This window comes from Moschus berezovskii, chromosome 24, assembly GCF_049115385.1.
Source record: "Moschus berezovskii isolate FMDL1 chromosome 24, NW_MosBer_1.0, whole genome shotgun sequence".
NCBI classification, from domain to species: Eukaryota; Metazoa; Chordata; class Mammalia; order Artiodactyla; family Moschidae; genus Moschus; species Moschus berezovskii.
In genome coordinates, this window is record NC_142483.1 from 7,726,743 (window position 1) to 7,740,377 (window position 13,635).

A 13,635-nucleotide genomic window follows, 5' to 3' on the forward strand; every position below is an offset into this window, starting at 1 on the left:
GATGGTCCAGTCACCTGGAACTTGGTGGCCACCCAAACCAGCCACAAGACAAATGGCAGCCTTCAGCTTCCAACACCTGGGCTACAGGAGAGGCGTTTTCAAGTCACCTCTCTGAACCTCAGTTTTCTCATCTCTAAAATGGGAGTAATAACCTCCCAGGGCTGTAGAGAAGATTCGATTTAAAAAAATAAAAAAACTTGGCACAGTGTCTGGCCCATTAGAGAAATGTTAGCCCCGGCTTTGGCCAGCTGGGATCTGTTTCAAGTTGGTTCCCGCATCCTTTTGGCATGGCCCCATCCTTTTGTTTTCTAAGAACTTCGTTATCTTCTGGCACCACAAGATGCTACAGGCTGATCTTGTATGTTTCCTGCCGAAGCCTACAATCAGCTATTTTACCAAGGAGTCTTCCTTCCTTTTACTGGACAATGAGAATCAGAAACCAAAGTCTTAGCACCGGGTGTTCTTGTTGCTGCTGGCCCGTCTCAACGGGGCGAGGCACCAAAGGTAATAATGCGTGCCAATCACGTGCACAGATGTACTCACATTATTTCTGGATCTACTCAGCTGAGTGCGCACTGAGCTGCATGCGATCTAAGCCGTCCTCAGGGTTCACTCCAGCCTTCCTTCCTGGCATGTAACTTCCCTCTCCTGCGGTACAAACAACCTTCTATCATCCATCTACTTCTTTTCTATCCCAGCACACCTGTGAGGCGATTTTGGAATTGCAGCCCTCGAGAAAACACGTTTACCAGTTACAATTAGAGTACGCGCGTTCCAACTCCTTTCATCTTTAGCCTTATAATTTCCAGGCAAAACACTGTTTGCTCCAGTGATTCAGATCAGCTCCTTTCCCCATCAGCCACTTCAGTGGGGTCCTGGCACGCCCTTGTATACAGTTTGTACCATCAGCTTACTGCCTCCCAGCTCAGAATGCACCATCAGCGGTCAGCGCGTGCTCTGAGCTGGAATTCCTTTAGAGGGAGCGTGATGGTGAGCTTTCTCAGTAGGGGGAGCTGGAGGAACACAGCAGAATAAAGACGTCCTGCCTTTTCCAGCGCTGGCGGCGGGAGGGCAGGGTGGGCCTGAGCGCAGGCGGTCTGGGCTGCCCATCTGTAGCCTGGGTCTGGTGCTGACCTTTCCCAGAAGCCTCTCCACACAGACCCAGGAGTCCCGCGCAGCCTGTGTGGCCTGCTCTGCGCTGGCACCCAGACTTCCTCTCCAAGCCCAGGGCTGCACACTGAGCTGCAGCACAGGGCAAGGCTCCACACGGTTCAGGCGCTCAGAAGGCCTCCTGGCCCCGTGGCCCCTGGTGACCATCTCTGCTATCCCCGGACTGACCACACCTTCTCCAGGGAGACCCAGACCCCTTGCAAGATTGTCCTCTCTTCAGCGTTCTCCCTCAGCCCTATAATACTATGTAGTTTCTTTATGTCTTAGAGTTATTTTTATATTATTGATTATCTTTTTAACTCTTCTGCTGCCCCAGGAGGACTCCCTGTGGGAGAGAAGGATAGCCTTGGCTCCAGAGGAACGTGTCCTGATTTAAGAAAGCTGCCCCATTACGGCCCCTTGGGACCAAGGCCAGTGAGATGAGACATGCAGACTCAGGCTGGTGGCTGGACAATTCCAAGTGCTGGTGAGGATTAGAGCAATTTAAACACTCATAAACTTTCAAAAAAAAAAAAAACTGGTGTATCTACCCAACTGGTAGGCTGCGCCCCACAGGCCTACAAGGCCTGTGCTTGCCCCACCTCAATACCAAAGAAAGAGCCTGGAGTCGGGAACAGAGACACCAGCAGTTTAATGGATGGGAGAGCTTACCTGTCTGAAGCAAGATCCAGGAGCAACACCGCACCCTGTGTGGTGGAAGGCAGGCAGAAGGTGGTGACAGGCTTTCCTCCCAGGGGGAAGATTGATCGTCAGGTGGGCTCATTAATTACCAGGGAAACCAATGGAGAGGCACACCCCTCACCACACCTTTGATAAGAACAATCAGCAACTGGAGTGGAGACAACAGTGTAGGAAGTTCAGTCACGTAAGCAGGGTACAGGTGAAGCAGGTACTGATGGGGGAGAGGATGAACAGAGCAAGAGAACACCCTGACCGTGCACCAGCGGAAAGGCATGAGAAAACATACCTGAAGAATACACACATTCCCATTATTTGTAATAAGCAAACATTGGTGTGGACAAATACGCTGCAATTTTCATCCAGTGGAATATGTAAGACTGAGAATCAAAAAATTATGGCGACATGGCACAACATGGATGAATCTCACATGCATACTGCTGGGGAAGAGACATGTTAAAAGATAAACTGAGGCACATTAACATTTTCCAGGTTTTGAGCATATATCAGCTGGAATCAGACAGCACTAAACTGAAGAGGCTTGGGTGTGCTCCATGGACAGGGGCTGGGGGCTGTTACAGAGAAGACAGAAGCTAAACAAGGAAATTATCTGATTGGCTATAGCTTGTGCGGTGGCCTAATATGACAAACTCTACTTGGCTGCTTGTGACTGGTTGTTCTTAAGTTTCATTTTCTCAGATTCCAGTGTGTTACTTCTGGCTGAGGTTTCAGTTTGCTTTCTAAGGCTACCAAGGCAGCATGACCACCTCATTCTAACGGACTCCTTGTTTAATTTCTTTAACACAGAGGGCTGTGTTAGACATTTTAATGATAACATTTATTAAAAAATAATAGAGGACTTGCCTGGTAGTCCAGAGGCTACGACTCCATGCTCCCAATGCAGGGGGCCTGTGTTCGATCCCTGGTCGGGGAATTGGATTCCACATGCCACAACTAAAAGATTATATGTGTCCCAACTGAGACCTGGTGAGGCCAAATAAATAAAAAATCATGGTTGTTTGCTTTTTCACTTTTTTTTTTTTGCAATGTTAACAGAATTATGGAAAAATAAAACTCAAAACACAAAGATGCTTCAAAAGAGGAAAAAGGGGCTTCCCTGGTGGCTCAGATGGTAAGGCAGCTGCCTGAAATGCAGGAGACCTGGGTTCTATCCTTGGGTCGGGAAGATCCCCTAGAGAAGGGAATGGCAACCCACTCCAGTATTTTTGCCCACTTCGGGGGTCTCCATATTCATGGCCAGAGCAGGTAGGGAGTTCTATAGTCAGGTACCTCGGGTCTCTCCTGAAGGAAGTAGGGGATGAAGCACCTCAGGGTGTGGTCATGCCCTCCCACCCTCGTGGGGACCTTGTAGCCTCATCTCCAGGGCACAGGAACTGCAAGAGCTTTTGTCTCCAGTGAGTGAGAGAGTAGGCTTGGACAGCTTCCGTTCCATTCCATTCCGTCGCTCAGTCGTGTCCGACTCTTTGCGACCCCATGGACTGTAGCCTACCAGGCTTCTCCGTCCATGGGATTCTCCAGGCAAGAATACTGGAGTGGGTTACCGTTTCCTTCTCCAGGGGATCTTCCCGACCCAGGGATCGAACCCGGGTCTCCCCGCATTGGAGGCAGACGCTTTAACCTCTGAGCCACCAGGGACAGCTTAGTGTCTGTGAAACACTGCCCCACAGAGGCTTGGCACAAGCAAGGAAGTATGGAACAGAGCAAGGATGCAGAGGTACAGGCGCTCGGAGGAGGGCCCTGGATGCGTGTCTTGCTTTGTGTCGCTCCTCCCGTATTCTGAGGACAGCAGCCCAGTCGACAAGGACTTTCAATGTTAAAATGAGAAAGGGCAGCTGAGCCTGTCGCCACCACTAATAGGGCTTTGGAGATAGAAAGGTGTGTTCCCAGTTAAAGGTGGGCAAACAGCAGAGCCAGGCTGAGACTCGCCCCTCCCGATGGAGTCCGGGGCACTCCTTTGGTAATATTTCGCTGGATGAAGCCACATATTCCACATCTTTTAAAATCCCCCATGGAGCCACGTCACGTACTTGAAACTGAGCCAGGACCAACTGACCTTTGTCCCTGAGGCAAAGACCTGGTCCAGGAGCCCAGTCCAGGGACATAGGAAAGAGTGGATCTGAGCTCTTCTAAAGTAGGAAACCTCACGTCGCACTCCAGATCCGTCAGAGCCAGGGAGACACTGCCACACCCAGCTCACTGCGACGGCAGAGATGGATCTGGACATGAAGGTGTGGAAGCGAGTGTTCCAGGAATTAATTCTGGAGATGAAGCCGTGGCACACATGGCAACTCACACTGGACAAAAGCCTTCTTCCTAACATCCTGAAGCCAGGGTGGGCACAATACCAGCAGTGGACCTTCGCCTGGTGAGTAGGGAGTGTGATGGTAATATTCCAGAAAATTCTTGCTCATTTCTTCTTACTTCATACACTCATTACTTTTCTTCTGCTCATGCTTGTAAATTGGAGATTACAGGAAGATGCCCATAATCCAATATGCTTTAGCTTCATTAAAACTTTTTTCCTTATTACACTGAACTGCAAAGTGAAAGCAAGACTGAGCTAATGCCCAGAGAGAGAAAAAACAAGCTGTGAGAGTGAGAAGCAGTTAGGAAAAGAGAAGGGGAGGAACGGAGGCTGTTGCGCTCAACCGCACGAGAGCTGGATGAGCAAGGCTCAGGGCACGTGCTCCCTGCTTAGGGGACACCTGGGGTCCAACACAGAGTCTGCAGGGAGAAGCCATGTGTGCAAAGACCCCCTTGGAGAAGGGGCGGAGGGCGGCAGAGAGCTGAGCAGCACACAGCAAACCTTGCCCCTCTCTACTCCGAGCTGAGGGAGTCTTTTCATTTTTGTTTTTTTAAACTTAATTTTCTCTATTTATTTTTGCCTGCACTGAGTCTTCACTGCTCTTGTCAGGGGCTTCTCCTGCTGCAGAGCACAGGCTGTAGGCACGCGGGCTTCAGTAGTTGCAGCACAGGGACTCTGTAGCTGTGGCCCATGGGCTTTGGACACTGTGAGGCACGTGGGATCGTCCCCAACCATGGATTGAACCCATGGCCCCTGCACTGGCAGGCAGATTCCTATCCTCTGCAGAAGTCTGATGGAGTCTTTTTAAAATAGGACCCTCTGAGGTCATTCAAAGTCTAGCCCTCTCTTTTCCAGTTGGGAGAGTGGAACCTCAAGGATTGAGGGTGGGGGCCTGGGACTCTCCCGGAACTGGGGCCGTGCTCAATCCCTTTTCCGGGAGAGGGTCCAGGCAGAGGAAGCAGAGCTATTCTCTCCTGGTGGTGCATGTTTTCCCGGGCCAGGAGCACCGGAGCAGAATCTCAGCTCACTGCTTACCGTCTGGAGGCTGGAAGTCCAAGATCAAGGTGCCAGCTGCTCTTCTGGGCCACAGGCTTCTTGTTGTGTCCTTACGTGGCAGAAGGAGCTGAGGTGCTCTGCGGGGTTGCTTCTGTAGGAGCACTAATCTCATTCCCCAGGGCTCCGCCCTCACATCCTAATCACCTCCCAAAGGCTCCACTTTCTAACACCATCGCCTTGGGTGTTAAGATCCCAACATGGGAATTTGGGGGTCACACAAACATTCAGATTGCAGCATTTATCCACGTCCACTTGTATCTATTTGTGGATTCCAGTTCAGGGTTCTTGGGGCTCTTGCACGCGTAGCCTCTGATCCACTTACATCTACACGTGAGGAAGTCTCGGTTTGCGGTCAAGAGACTGGAGCTCCAGTCCTGGCTCTTCCACTGCTGGGTCTCCAGGCATGACACGTTTCCAGGGTATGCCTCATCTCTAAAATGACCACACTGGACTTGGAATTTGCCCAAAGTCCCTTCCAGCTCCAAGGGTTTGTGATTTGCTGTTTTCATGGCAGACACACCCGTGGGTCACACTGCATGTCGGTGGCACAATGGGGATAGGAACATGAGGCTCAGGATTTCTTCCCCGGTAACCCACGACCCCTATCAAATCACGTCTCTGTGTGTCCTTCCCACACAGCCCACAGCTTGGTCACACTGAGCCAAGTTATGGGTCTTGTCTTCTGTCTCCACAGGTTCCAGTGTTCCTTGTGTTCTCGAAACTGGGCCTCCGCCCAAGTTCAGGTCCTTTTCCACATGCACTGGAGTGACAGGGAATCCAGGGGGCAGGTGAAGATGAGAGTCTTTGCCCAGAGATGTCAGAAGTGCTCCCAGCCTTCGTTTGAGGTTCCCAAGTTCACAGAAGAGAACATCTCAAGGATCCTGAACAACCTGGTGTTGCAAATTCTGAAGAAATGCTATAGAGAAGGAATTAAGTTCGTGAAGAGTCCTATGATCAAGGACATTGCTCTCAAAGGGCCACATAACAGTGACAACTGCGAGGCATGTCTGCAGGGCTTCTGTGTCCAGAGTGACGTAGGTCTGGCCGTGCAGTCACCAATAACCCTGTCATTCCCCACAATAAGCTCGCCCACCCTTGGGATCACCACTGAAATGCCTTCTCCCGCGCGTGGAAGCACCAGAGGGGAAGCAGTGAAGGAAAAGAAGGTATTACCCAGCTCATGGTTTCCTGAGCCCATGCCAGCTGAGAGCCTCTCTACTTCCTGGAGCCCAAGAACAAACACCAGCTTCCAGACGGAGAGAAGAGACCAGGATTCCTCCTGCGATCAGAGCTTCTATTCCCCCCCAGCCCAGCATCCCAGGCGCATAGGCAAGGGTTGCTGCAGTCTCATCCTAATTTTAATTGTAATTATCATCATCATCATAACTGTAATTGTGGTAAAAGTCACTATCTGAGCCTCGAAAGCTTGATGGGTGAGTTTAAAAAAATCAGACACACAGTCATCTACTGTATCATCCCACTGACGCAAAATACTCAGGTTAGGTAAATCTAGAGACAGGAAGTAGATTTAGGGATGCCAATCAGAGGACGGGGAAAGGAGAAATGGTGGACAACTATATAATCTGTATGGTTTTTTTGGGGTGGTGACAAAAATATTTTAGAGGTGGTGGCTGCGCAACACTGTGAATGCACCAAATGCCACTGCACTGTTCACTTTAAAACGGTTAATGTAATGTAAAGCTCACCTCAACTGAAAACAAAAACAAAAACACTGCAATTTCATTCATTCTCTACAGAACTGAGACTGGGGCGTTTATGGCCCATGGAACCATTTGGAAACCTCATGCAACCCGGGGGCCCTCTTACCAGAAAATTTCGCACAGACCCTCTGCTGTCAGTCTGTGGAGGTGTTTGCTGAAAGCATTTGCCTGAAAATCCAGGTTCTAGGTCAGAGGTCTCCACCGAGGAGCTAACACACAGCTGAGGGGTAAGGCAGGAAGCTACGCCAAGGTCAGCAGTTATTCTTCCAAGGTCCATTTAACTTATTCTTTGTACTTTGCTTTTCTTGTCACATGTTTTGTAATGTATGTTATTAGTAGAATGGGATAGTGATGTGATAAATAAATACACACCCATTTGGCGTGTGTGTTCAGTTTCTCATTGACAGGGTGGCACAATCAAAATCATCAGGGTGGGGGGGACCCTGCTCTGAAGGACCAAGGGTGGAAGCCTGTACATGGATTCTCAGCAAGATTCTGAAATCCAGTTGTTTTTGTACAAGTTTGCTGTTCTGATTACTGAGAACCATTTTAAGACTCATTCTCACATCTTCTTTTAAATGTAGAAACAGGAATCCTTCCATTTATGTGGCTAAAATGAAAGCAAAAGTCATTTACAGCAAATGCTCCTTTTCCCTTACCCTTGTCCGCTTCTCCATCTGTCTGCCCCCCTCATTAATGTCAATGGTTCCCGCAAGCACAGGGTTGGTCTGGTCCAGCCCCAGCCTGCAGGCTGCTCCCTCCAGGGCAACCTCTACAACTACTTCACTTTGTAAAACGGAAGCTTTGTAGCCATTAAACAACAACTCCCCCTTTCTCCTTCCCCCTAGGCCCTGCTAACCAACATTCTTCTGTCTGTTTCTTTAAATTTGACTACTTCAGATATCTCCTATATGTGGAATTACATACTGTTTGTCTTCTTGTAACTGGTTCATTTCACTTAGCATAATACCCTCAAGGTTCACCCATGCTGTAGTATGTGACAGGGTTTCACTTCCTTCGTGGGACTGAATGATATTCCACTCCATGTATGTACCATATTTTGTTTAACCGGTCTTCTGTTGATAGACACTTGGGTTGCTTCCATCTCTCGGATGTTGGAACTAGTGCTTCTGTGAAGTTGGGTGCACAAACATCTCTTGGGACTCTGCTTGCAACTCTTTTGTATATGTACTCAGAAGTGGAACTGCAAGATCATACAGTAATTATATTTTAATTTTTTGAGGAACCTCCAAACTGTTCCATAACTGCACCATTTTACAATCCCAACATAAGGATTCTAATTTCTTCACATTCTAGCCAACATTTATTTCATTTATTTTCTGTTATTTTTAATATGTAATCACCATATTAATGGTGTAAGGTGATATAGTACTTTTGATTTGCATTTCTAGACAATGCAATTTTTTATGATGTAAGTTTAATCTTCCAAGGCAATATGAGAAATAATATTTGTAAGAACTCAGCACAGAGATAACTACTGGGAACACAATCCAAATGTGTGGGTAAATTTTTCACAGACTTGAGCACGGTCTGCATGCCTGTATTAAACAAGCTGCTATGAGATTTGAATAGCAGGACAAGACAAAGCAAACACATGCCTAAGGAACAAGCATGTAGGAGAAACGAGGGGGTCCCACAGCCCATAAACACCTGGAAGCTGGGTGACCAGTGAGGTGGGGAAGGCATGCTGGATCATTAACATAAACAGGGGTGCAGGGCTTCCCTGATGGCTCAGTGGTAAAGAATCCACCTGCCAGGTCAGGACACACCGGTTCGATCCCTGGTCCAGGAAGATCCCATACGCCTCAGAGCAACTAAAGCTCCTGTGCCACAACTATTGAGCCTGTGCCCAGGAGCCACAACTACCGCACCCACATGCCAGAGCTTCTGAAGCCTGCGTGCCCTAGAGCCCATGTTCCACAACAAAAGGAGCCACCACGAGAAACCCGCGCACTGCAGCGAGAGAGTAGCCCCAGCTCACCACAACTGGAGAAAAAGCCTGGGCAGCAACAAAGAGCTAGCACAGCCAAAAATAAAAAACAAAATCAAGAATTTTTAAATTAAAATTGTTTTTAAGAAGGGGGTTCCTAGTGGAAGGCAAATCATTAAATCTTAAAGTGGGGATCAGCCTTAAAGATTGTCTTCTCCACCTCTATTTTTTTGCAGGTGGGGAAAATGAGACTCGCCCAAAGTGAAGTGATTTTTCTCAGGACAGTACAGTGCATTTGTAAAAGAGCTGGCCTTGCAGTCCCGGCTCCTTGAGTTCCAGTGTTGACTACCAGTCCCTTCAGGAGGTTACCAAATATATTCAGAAAGTCACAAGAGTAAATGTGCTCTCAGTGAGAACCAGATCTATTTTGGACCAATTCATCACTAGTACCTGAGTTACAGGAGCTACCTGGGGTTGACCAGTTACAAGTGAAAATAGATTGTGGTGTAGCAGCTGATTAGTAAAGACTGAAATCCTAACACCAGACAGTGTCCCTCCTCCCCTCAAAGCCACACCTCTACCAGTGCATGCTCAGCCTTGGGTCCTCTCTGTCCCCCTAGGGAATTTCAGTCAAGGCAAGTTCATCTATGTAACATTGTATCTTCTTTGGTCCCAGTACCAGGGTTCTGCTGCTTTCTTTCCCTAAGAATTATGAGTGGTGCTAAGGCCTACTCATGGAGAAGCTGTATACAGTTAGCGAAAACAAGACCAGGAGCTGACTGTGGCTCAGATCATGAACTCCTTATTGCGAAATTCAGATTTAAATTGAAGAAAGTAGGGCAAACCACTAGACCATTCAGATATGACCTCAATCAAATCCCTTATGATTATACAGTGGAAGTGAGAAATAGATTTAAGGGACTAGATCTGATTGATAGAGTGCCTGATGAACTCTGGACGGAGGTTCGTGACATTGTACAGGAGACAGGGACCAAGACCATCCCCATGGAAAAGAAATGCAAAAGAGCGAAATGGCTGTCTGAGGAGGGCTTACAAATAGCTGTGAAAAGAAGAGAGGCGAAAAGCAAAGGAGAAAAGGAAAGATATAAGCATCTGAATGCAGAGTTCCAAAGAATAGCAAGGAGAGATAAGAAAGACTTCCTCAGTGATCAGTGCAAAGAAATAGAGAAAAACAACAGAATAGGAAAAATAAGAGACCTCTTCAAGAAAATTAGAGATTCCAAGGGAACATTTCATGCAAAGATGGGCTCGATAAAGGACAGAAATGGTATGGACCTAACAGAAGCAGAAGATATTAAGAAGAGGTGGCAGGAATACACAGAAGAACTGTACAAAAAAGATCTTCACGACCAAGATAGTCACGATAACGTGATCACTGACCTAGAGTCAGACATCTTGGAATGTGAAGTCAAGTGGGCCTTAGAAAGCATCACTACTAACAAAGCTAGTGGAGGTGATGGAATTCCAGTTGAGCTATTTCAAGTCTTGAAAGATGATGCGGTGAAAGTGCTGCACTCAATATGCCAGCAGATTTGGAAAACTCAGCAGTGGCCACAGGACTGGAAGAGGTCAGTCTTCATTCCAATCCCAAAGAAAGGCAATGCCAAAGAATGCTCAAACTACCGCACAATTGCACTCATCTCACACACTAGTAAAGTCATGCTCAAAATTCTCCAAGCCAGGCTTCAGCAGTATGTAAACCGTGAACTCCCTGATGTTCAAGCAGGTTTTAGAAAAGGCAGAGGCACCAGAGATCAAATTGCCAACATCTGCTGGATCATGGAGAAAGCAAGAGAGTTCCAGAAAAACATCTATTTCTGCTTCATTGACTATGCTAAAGCCTTTGACTGTGTGGATCACAATAAACTGTGGAACATTCTGAAAGAGATGGGAATACCAGACCACCTGACCTGCCTCTTGAGAAACCTGTATGCAGGTCAGGAAGCAACAGTTAGAACTGGACATGGAACAACAGACTGGTTCCAAATAGGAAAAGTTGTACGTCAAGGTTGTATATTGTCACCTTGCTTATTTAACTTATATGCAGAGTACATCATGAGGAACGCTGGGCTGGAAGAAGCACAAGCTGGAATCAAGATTGCTGGGAGAAATATCAATCACCTCAGATATGCAGATGACACCACCCTTATGGCAGAAAGTGAAGAGGAACTCAAAAGCCCCTTGATGAAAGTGAAAGAGGAGAGTGAAAAGGTTGGCTTGAAGCTCAACATTCAGAAAACAAAGATCATGGCATCTGGTCCCATCACTTCATGGGAAATAGATGGAAAAACAGTGGAAACAGTGTCAGACTTTGTTTTTTTGGGCTCCAAAATCACTGCAGATGCTGATTGCAGCCATGAAATTAAAAGACGCTTGCTCCTTGGAAGGAAAGTTATGACCAACCTTGATAGTATATTAAAAAGTAGAGACATTACTTTGCCAACCAAGGTCCGTCTAGTCAAGGCAATGGTTTTTCCCGTGGTCATGTATGGATGTGAGAGTTGGACTGTGAAGAAGGCTGATCGCCGAAGAATCGATGCTTTTGAACTGTGGTGTTGGAGAAGACTCTTGAGAGTCCCTTATACTGCAAGGCTTTTGAACTGTGGTGTTGGAGAAGACTCTTGAGAGTCCCTTATACTGCAAGGAGATCCAACCAGTCCATTCTAGAGGAGATCAACCCTGGATGTTCATTGGAGGGACTGATGCTAAAGCTGAAGCTGCAATACTTTGGCCACCTCATGCGACGAGTTGACTCACTGGAAAAGACTCTGATGCTGGGAAAGGTTGGGGGCGGGAGGAGAAGGGGACGACGGAGAATGAGATGGCTGGATGGCATCACCGACTCTGTGGACATGAGTTTGAGTGTACTCCGGTAGTTGGTGATGGACAGGGAGGCCTGGCGTGCTGTGATTCATGGGGTCGCGGAGAGTCGGACACGACTGAGCGACTGAACTGAACTGAACTGAAGGCCTACTCAACTGTAATTTGCATCTCCTGTAATTTATATTACACTGCAATAAAATGACAGAAGCATCTCAATTTTTCATTCTGATGACACAGCTGGAGACTCTAAGCAGAGATATTTGAGTTGCATATGAACACTGAAGTTTGGCACCATTTCAAATTTTAAAGCTTAGATGTAATTTCCTAAGTTTTAGAAATAAAACCAATATACACACCATAAAATAAGCATTTAAACCTATGTACACTGAGGAACAATATCTAAGAAGACACACAGATGGCCAAAAAGCACATGACAAAGTGTTCAAGAAATGCAGTCAAAACTTCAATAGGTATCACATCATACGGGTCAGATGACATCATCAGAAAATCTACAAACAATAAACGCTGGAGAGTGTGTGGAGAAAAGGGAACCCTCCTACACTGTTGATGGGAATGCAAATTGGTACAGCCACTGTGGAGAACAGTATGTGTGTTCAGCTGCTCAGTCATGTTCGACCCTTTGTGACCCTATGGACTGCAGTCCACCAGGCCCCTCTGTCCACGGGAGTTTCCCGGCAAGAGTACTGGAGTGGGTTGCCATTTCCTTCTCTAGAGGATATTCCCAACCCTGAGACTGAACCCATGTCTCCTGCATTGGCAGGCAGATTTTTTACCACTGAACCACCAGGAAAGCTGGAAAACAGAATGGTGTTTCCTTAAAAAATTAAAAATAGAGCTACCATATGATCCAGCAATCCCATTCCTGGACATATATCTGACGTAAAACATACTTCTAAAAGATATATGCACCCCAATGCTCGCTGCAGCACTATTTTCAATACCCAAGACATGGAAATAGTCTAAATGTCCACTGGCAGAGGAAAGTATAAACATGTGGTATGTGTATACAATGAAGTATTCAGTTCAGTTCAGTTCAGTCGCTCAGTCGTGTCCGACTCTCCGCGACCCCATGAATCACAGTACGCCAGGCCTCCCTGTCCATCACCAATTCCCGGAGTTCACTCAAACTCATGTCCACAGAGTCGGTGATGCCATCCAGCCATCTCATTCTCTGTCGTCCCCTTCTCCTCCCTCCCCCAACCTTTTCCAGCATCAGAGTCTTTTCCAGTGAGTCAACTCATCACATATTCAGTCATAAAAAAAAAATAATGAAATAATGCCATTTGCAGCAACATGGATGAACCTGGAGATCATCAAACTAAGAGAACTAAGTCAGACAGAAAGACAAATGTCACATATATCACTCATATGTGGCATCTAATTTTTAAAAATAATACAAATGAACTTCTTTATAAAACAGAAACAGACTCTGCAGGTTTCAAAACCAAACTTTCAGTTACCAAAGGGGAAATGTCGGGGAGGGATACATTAGCAGCTTGGGGTTAACATACAGACACTATAAAATGGATAACCTAGGAGAGCATAGGAACTCTACTCAATATTCTGTAATAAGCTATAAAGAATCTGAAAAAGAATGAATATATGTATAACTGAATCACTTTGCTGTACACCTGTAACTAACACACCATACATCAGCTACACTTCAATTAAACAAAAAAAATGACTAAAAGTATCTAAGTTTTCTTTCCACTCAAAAGTAGGGAGATGCATCCAGGCAAAGACAGTGACTGATTTCCAGAGATTACTCCTCACAGTCCTGAGTGACCCTCAACTGGTGTTTGCCAAGCATGTCAAACTCGCATTCTAGACAGCTAAAGTTAAGAAATCTAGTGTAGGTCTTGTTATTA

At 46.7% G+C, this 13,635-nt stretch overlaps 1 protein-coding gene across 1 annotated transcript; it reads left to right on the forward strand.

Annotated features, from left to right (window-relative positions):
- Positions 1-4,079: 4,079 nt before the first annotated feature.
- Positions 4,080-6,645, forward strand: RTP3 (receptor transporter protein 3). Its single transcript, XM_055413272.2, has 2 exons — positions 4,080-4,234; positions 5,925-6,645. Exons 1-2 carry the CDS (start codon positions 4,080-4,082, stop codon positions 6,643-6,645), a joined length of 876 nt encoding a protein of 291 aa, XP_055269247.2.
- Positions 6,646-13,635: the final 6,990 nt, after the last annotated feature.

Bases quoted from the DNA above. Each gene is read 5' to 3' on its own strand.
- RTP3 (XM_055413272.2), top strand. From the start codon at position 4,080: ATGGATCTGGACATGAAGGTGTGGAAGCGAGTGTTCCAGGAATTAATT. The intron at 4,235-5,924 runs GTGAGTAGGGAG...CTGTCTCCACAG, and splicing joins CAGCAGTGGACCTTCGCCTG to GTTCCAGTGTTCCTTGTGTT.